The sequence below is a fragment of the Arachis ipaensis genome, chromosome B08, assembly GCF_000816755.2.
Source record: "Arachis ipaensis cultivar K30076 chromosome B08, Araip1.1, whole genome shotgun sequence".
NCBI lineage: Eukaryota > Viridiplantae > Streptophyta > Magnoliopsida > Fabales > Fabaceae > Arachis > Arachis ipaensis.
Genome location: NC_029792.2, coordinates 3,792,678 through 3,799,115, shown reverse-complemented (window position 1 = coordinate 3,799,115; position 6,438 = coordinate 3,792,678). Strand labels below are relative to the sequence as shown.

The window sequence follows — 6,438 nt, the reverse complement described above, 5'->3', positions numbered from 1 at the left end:
TTTAATTTTACATAAATTTTTTTACTTAAATTAATAACATAAATACAAATAAAATTATTGAAAGTCTATGAACATTCCATTTACAGTAACAACACTATCACTAGTCTATAAACGCAAATACGACACTCAATGCGAACACGGACACGGAGTACTAACAAGGAGAGTAGTCGGAGAGGAGCACAAATTTTTGGTTGAGAAGCATAGAGAAATGGAGTCCGGAGAGGAAAAATTAGGGCTGGCCACTAAGTGATGTGAGTGAAGAAGTTAGAGTTGTGTTATAAGTGGGTATTTATATATTACTAAATATAATTGAGTTTTATATAAATAATAATATTAAATTATCAAATAATAATTTTAGTTTAGTAGTTAAATATTTTTTTATTTATACATATATAAAGTGTGAATTGATTAGGCAAAATTAAATTCAATCCACATTCAACCCTACTGCAACGAATCGAATTGATAATCCTACTCAATCATATTAAATACCCACAAATAGGATATATGTTGCCACCACCAGCAATAACATTTGGTTGAGGTGGTTTATAAAGGCTCACAAGTAGTCGCAATGACCACAATTATAAACAAGACAGAATCCTAACTAGTATTTTTATNAGTTAAAGTAGAGAGATAAAAGAAAAAAAGTGTGAAATAAAAATAGTATTAGTAAGTAGTAACGTGAGAGGCAATCTTTGTCTTTTGAGAGAGGAAGAAAGTTGAAAGGAATTGAGTTGGTCTCAAGTCACAGGCTCACAGCACAGCAGAGCCAAGAGAGAGAAAAACACACGCCACCCACATATAATGGAAATTCCGCAATTCCGATGCAACAACACACACTGCATACTTTTCTGTTACTTCTAACTTCCCACCACCACTACTTCACGATCTCCATTTTCCTTTTCACTTTTTTAATTTATTTTTAATTTGAAATAAATTGACAGCTGTATCTAAAATGATTAGAGAATAGTGCGAGTCAGACACAGTCAGAGACGAGGGATCGGAGTTGGTTGCTGCCTCAGCTTCTCAGCTATGGCAAGTACCAGTAGTGCCACTACCACTGACGGAGATGCCGCCGCCGCCGGAGGAAGAATGGAAGGATGGTTGTATCTCATACGCTCCAACCGTATTGGACTCCAATTCTCACGGAAGCGATACTTCGTTCTCGACGGTAACAACCTCCGCAGCTTCAAATCCTCCGCCAACCAGGTTCGTTCCATAGGACCACTACTTTCTTAAGAGTTAATATCAATTTTTCAGTTCCTTCCATTCGTATTAAGTTACTCTCGATTTTGTTATGCTATTGAACTGAATGATTTCATGAATCTATTTTATTCATTTATTTGTTAGTTCCTGAATGCTGACGTAAGCCTTTTTCTGTATATGAACATTTATATAGTTTTTGTATTGGCAGGATCCCGTTAGAAGTGCTATTGTAGATTCCTGCATTCGTGTGATGGATAACGGGAGGGAGAGCATTAACAGAAAAGTATGTGTACTCCTTTAATTTGTTTTTAGGCCTTCAATTTTAATGTGTTCAAAACCACCGGAATGCTGATTTTGTTTGTTTGCACGTGTTGTTGCAGGTGTTCTTCATGTTCACACTGTATAATTCTTCAAATCACAATGATCGATTAAAGGTGAGGTCGTTATTTTGGTTTTCAGATACAACTTCTTGTTTGATGTTTCGCTTTTGTTTCAATTACGAAACGTGAATTTGTAGTTAGGAGCAAGCCGTCCTGAAGAAGCAGCCAGGTGGATTCAGTCTATTCATGAAGCATCTTTGAAGGTACAAACATCTGAAATTTTTTTAGCATACAAAGGAACTGTTTTACCCATGGAAGAAGCTCTTGCTACGAACTTGTGTAGGGTGCCCCTGATACTGGAGATGAGGCTATAGGTTGTTCTAAGAGGAGATGGCAATCCTTTAGGTAAAGCAACATAAATTTTCATATGATGCTTAAATAATTTGTGCTGAATAAAATAAAATAGAATTATGAGTTATCTTAATTACAATTTTGTGCTACATCATACTGATTTCTTTTAATGGGACCTGGCTTACAGACTAAGTGGATCTTCTAGTAGATGTCACCCAAATTCTGTAGACTGGACAGCTTCTTCTTTTGACGTTATTGCCCCTTCACCCTGGACAATCTTTGGTTGCCAGAATGGTAGTACTTCAGTGTCTGTTGTTTGAGTTAGGAATTCTTTTTTAATTTTTTTTGGATATTTTACTGAAGCACAAGAGCTAGCAAAATATAATACATATGTTTTTATGGGTGCAATGTAGGTTTACGACTATTCAAGGAAGCAAAGGACAGAGATTCGGTTGCAAAGGTTTGCAGATTGTTTCCCGTGTAACTTTTGGTATAAAATTATGTTAGACTTTTGAGTTCTTGAATATGTTCCTATCTCTAGAAATGGGATGATCACCCAGCAATAATGGCAGTTGGAGTAGTTGATGGAACTTCAGAAGCCGTTTTCCAGACTCTTATGTCTCTTGGTCCTTCAAGATCAGAGTAAGTGCATTAATGCACATCCACCAGTTGCATTGTTGTATTAACCCAAAGATATCTCCTTATTTGATGCTTGGATATCTGTTAGGAAGCAGCTTTGAATTGTTATTCTGACATCTTAGCTTAGGGATGTTGCATATGTCTCAATTGTTTTGTATAGCATTACACTGTGCAACATAACATAGTATTGTTAATTTGATACATAAAATTAATACATCACAAAAAATTAATACATCAATGTTATTATTTGGATTGGATAAAAGATGAACTGTTATAGTAAAAAATAAGATAACATAGCATAAATTTAAACTTCCAAACGGTCTTTCCCATGTTATTCTCCCAAGAGTTGGGAAGTGAAATGTGTGAAATTGCTCCAGCTTCTATCTTTTAAGTTTGTCACTCTCCAAAGGGACTTTCCCATGTTGCTCTTCCTAAACCACGTGAAGTGTGATATTTGTGTAAGTGTTTGAGATTCTATCTGTAAGTCTCACTCACCAAAACCCATATCAAGTTCACATCGTGCAATTTACCTGGACACCGAGCATATGATTATTTAGTTTTATGGTCAATAATCGCGGTGTTGGGGAAAGGTGGAAGGGAGTGCCTTGTTTGGAAAAAGTAGTTTGTGGGAATGTGAGTTGTATATATTAACTTTAGGAATTCAATATGCAAACTAAATATTATGTCGTAGAGATATAATAGCTTAGTGTACTGTGTGCGGAAATTTTGGCACAATTCTACTAACCATGTTTGTTGCTATTATCAATAAACATTAACTTGCAGATGGGATTTCTGTTTCTACAAGGGGAGTGTAGTCGAACACCTAGATGGTCACACTGACATTATTCACAAACAGCTATATAGTGATTGGTTGCCTTGGTAAGACCCAATAAGCTTTCAGTGCTGATCATGTATCACTACTTGTTTTTAGGTAATATCATCCTACATGCTCTTTCTATAGTAATATTTTTGTTGTTGGCTGTCACTTTTTTTTAGGGGAATGAAACGGAGAGATCTCTTGTTGCGACGCTATTGGAGGAGAGAAGATGATGGAACCTATGGTAATAGTGATTTGTTGAAAATATATATGCTCATGAAAAGCTCACATGGTTTTACATTCTTAATAAAAGTAACTTCTTTGACTCTCCTTGTTGCAGTTATTCTTTACCACTCTGTGTTTCACAAAAAGTGTCCTCCTCAAAATGGCTACGTTCGTGCCTGCCTTAAAAGTAATGTATGCTGAAAACTGTTGATATAGCCTATTCTTCAAATCTATTCTATTAGCCTGTTTGGTACTCTATAGCAAATCGGATATTATATAACTTAATATTGGAAATCTAGAATCATATAATTGTTTTCTTTTTCTGTTATCTTAATTCTGGAAGTTGTTGGTATGGTATCTATAGGAAAAGTTATGTATACAAGTAGCTGAATGTGACAACTTACATTCACTTGTAGGTGGAGGTTATGTTGTATCACCAGTGAACAAAGGAAAGCAATCGGTTGTAAAGCATATGCTTGCTATTGATTGGAAGTCATGGAGATCTTATATTAAACCTTCTTCAGCACGTTCCATTACGATTAAAATGCTTGGCAGAGTTGCTGGTAGTCTTATTTTGCAAATAAGTTTATACTAGTGGACATAACTTAGTATTATATCCTTACCTAGGTGTCTACATTTATTTTATGTCACCAGATAATAGATATTAGCGTAGTTAATTGGAACATTAGTATTAAAGTTCATATTAACTTATTATTTGCAGCATTACGGGAGTTATTGAAAGCTAAGCTAGGAAATTGTCCTCCTTCTGATTATTCATCTGGAGAATTGATAAGAAAAAGTGGGCTTCGTCTAAATGGAGGAGAAATAAGCTCTGATACCGAAATTCAGGCTGGAGATGAGGACGCTAATGATAACTTTGATGAAGAAGTAGATCAAACACAAGAAGAGCGTGCAAGCCTTGTTAGTATGAATGATGCAGATGACAAGTTTTACGATGTTCTAGAACCATCGGACTGTGATGAGCCAGAAAATGAATGGATGGCCGAATGTAGTCACCAAAAGACTCAGGTAAAAGCTGTTTGAAATAGTTTGTTTAATAATTGACACTTACGACATTCCAAGGGAAGCTTTCAAGGGCCGGGGGTGTATGCTACTATTTAAGTATGTTTTAATATGCATTTTCCATATAGTCCAGCAATTTAGCGTTTATCTTGTCAAAACCCATTGGGTTCACCACCACCCATGACATTCCAAGAGATGCGCATACAGGCAGGGCTGTGTTTGAGAAATTTTAACTTTGTATGTCATAAACACTTTTTATGATGCTGGGTTGCTCATCTCATTTGCGGCTTTTCTCCTTTTAACATATTCTACTGGAAAAACCAGAAGTTATCAACTGCAGCTAGTTTCGTGAGAAGATTGCATGACCTTGCAGGTACTTAGTTTTGTCTTTGGTGTTATATCGCATTATCCAGGTTTAATTATTCTTTGATTAACAATGACTACAAACAAATCCACTACAGTTCAGAAGAGGGGTTATGTAGACTTGCATGAGATGGCCAGGGAAGAGAGTATCTCATGTGCCTATGGATCCACTCTTCCAAAAGATCCTACTTGTACTTTACCTTGCAGTTTGACAGAAACAGATCCTTCTACATTCCTGATTCGTGGAGAAAATTATCTAGTTGACGGCAAGAAGGTATAAGCAACAACTCCTTATCACTTACATGATGTTATCAACAAAACATAAAGTGGGAAAAGCTGTTTTGGCAGTTCCTTGCTTTCACCTTTTTCTATTTTCCATTACTTCAACAATCTATTATGGGCTGATCAAGCATTAGATATTGTCTTTCCCTCCTACAGTATGTGTTGAAATACACTAACTCCTAATCTACCGAATAAATAGCAGTTAGATTTAGGTGTTAGGTTTTTTGCTAGTGATGTAATTACTAATCAAGCCAAACATCTGCAGTCCTTTCAAAATTTCCGAAGTGGTATGACATGCTTAGTTTTCATGTTTATTCTTTGGTTGGCTTTTTTTTTATCACTAGGTTAAAGCAAAGGGAACCTTGATGCAATTGGTTGCTGCAGATTGGCTGAGATCTGATAGAAGGGAAGATGATCTTGCCGGCCGTCCTGGGAGCATTGTGCAGGTTGCTTGATTTCCATTCTTGTGGTCTTCATTTCTTGAATGTTCATTATGATTTGTCATTGTCATTGATTATCAACTAAACATGAAGTATATACTTGCAGAAATATGCAGCACAGGGTGGGCCTGAGTTCTTCTTCATTATAAACATTCAGGTTAGTTAGTAGGTTGTGCTTATGTTTACTAACATAAATATTTTCATAACGCTTATTTAGGTGTTTCTATGATCCAGGTTCCAGGTTCTACTACATATAGCCTTGCACTATACTATATGATGAATACCCCTGTGGAAGATGCTCCCTTGCTAGAGAGTTTTATAAAGGGTGATGATGCCTTCAGAAATTCGAGATTTAAACTTATACCATATATATCTAAGGTTAGTATAGTAATTGCTGGGCACAATTAACTCTAGTTGTACAACCCAAAATACACAAAATAAGTAAATGGTATAAGAATCTCTCTTTTAAATCCAAAATTAAGATTATCTCAAATAATGCATTGGGTTAGAATCCTCTCACATTGCAGCTTGCATTTGACCCTAGGCATTTCTTGACCCCGTGCAGATTTTGTAGAAACATTTTTTAAAATGTGAACGTGCCTTTTCCTAATTTTCTTTTTCAACCAATCACTTGTCTCTGAGTAATGTTCCTTTTTAATCTGTGATCAGCGATAGCTATGTCGATAAGGTCCTCTTCAAGGAGGCAAAAACTCTATTATTTTTCCATTTGTTTAATCCATGGATAGTAAGAGACTAAGAGTTACACAAGTTTTGT

At 35.9% G+C, this 6,438-nt stretch overlaps 1 protein-coding gene across 1 annotated transcript in view; it reads left to right on the top strand.

The window, feature by feature from the left end:
- LOC107612527 (protein ENHANCED DISEASE RESISTANCE 2) overlaps positions 689-6,438 on the top strand; it is a gene marked incomplete in the record, with an annotated part of 6,893 nt that continues 1,143 nt past the window's right edge. Inside the window, 18 exon segments of the mRNA XM_016314221.2 lie at positions 689-1,206; positions 1,412-1,486; positions 1,584-1,637; positions 1,721-1,786; positions 1,867-1,928; positions 2,062-2,168; positions 2,288-2,334; positions 2,416-2,516; positions 3,297-3,392; positions 3,510-3,574; positions 3,671-3,742; positions 3,972-4,118; positions 4,277-4,584; positions 4,903-4,951; positions 5,040-5,215; positions 5,568-5,669; positions 5,770-5,820; positions 5,898-6,041. Of these exon segments, the coding sequence (XP_016169707.1) occupies positions 1,030-1,206; positions 1,412-1,486; positions 1,584-1,637; positions 1,721-1,786; positions 1,867-1,928; positions 2,062-2,168; positions 2,288-2,334; positions 2,416-2,516; positions 3,297-3,392; positions 3,510-3,574; positions 3,671-3,742; positions 3,972-4,118; positions 4,277-4,584; positions 4,903-4,951; positions 5,040-5,215; positions 5,568-5,669; positions 5,770-5,820; positions 5,898-6,041 (1,899 nt within the window).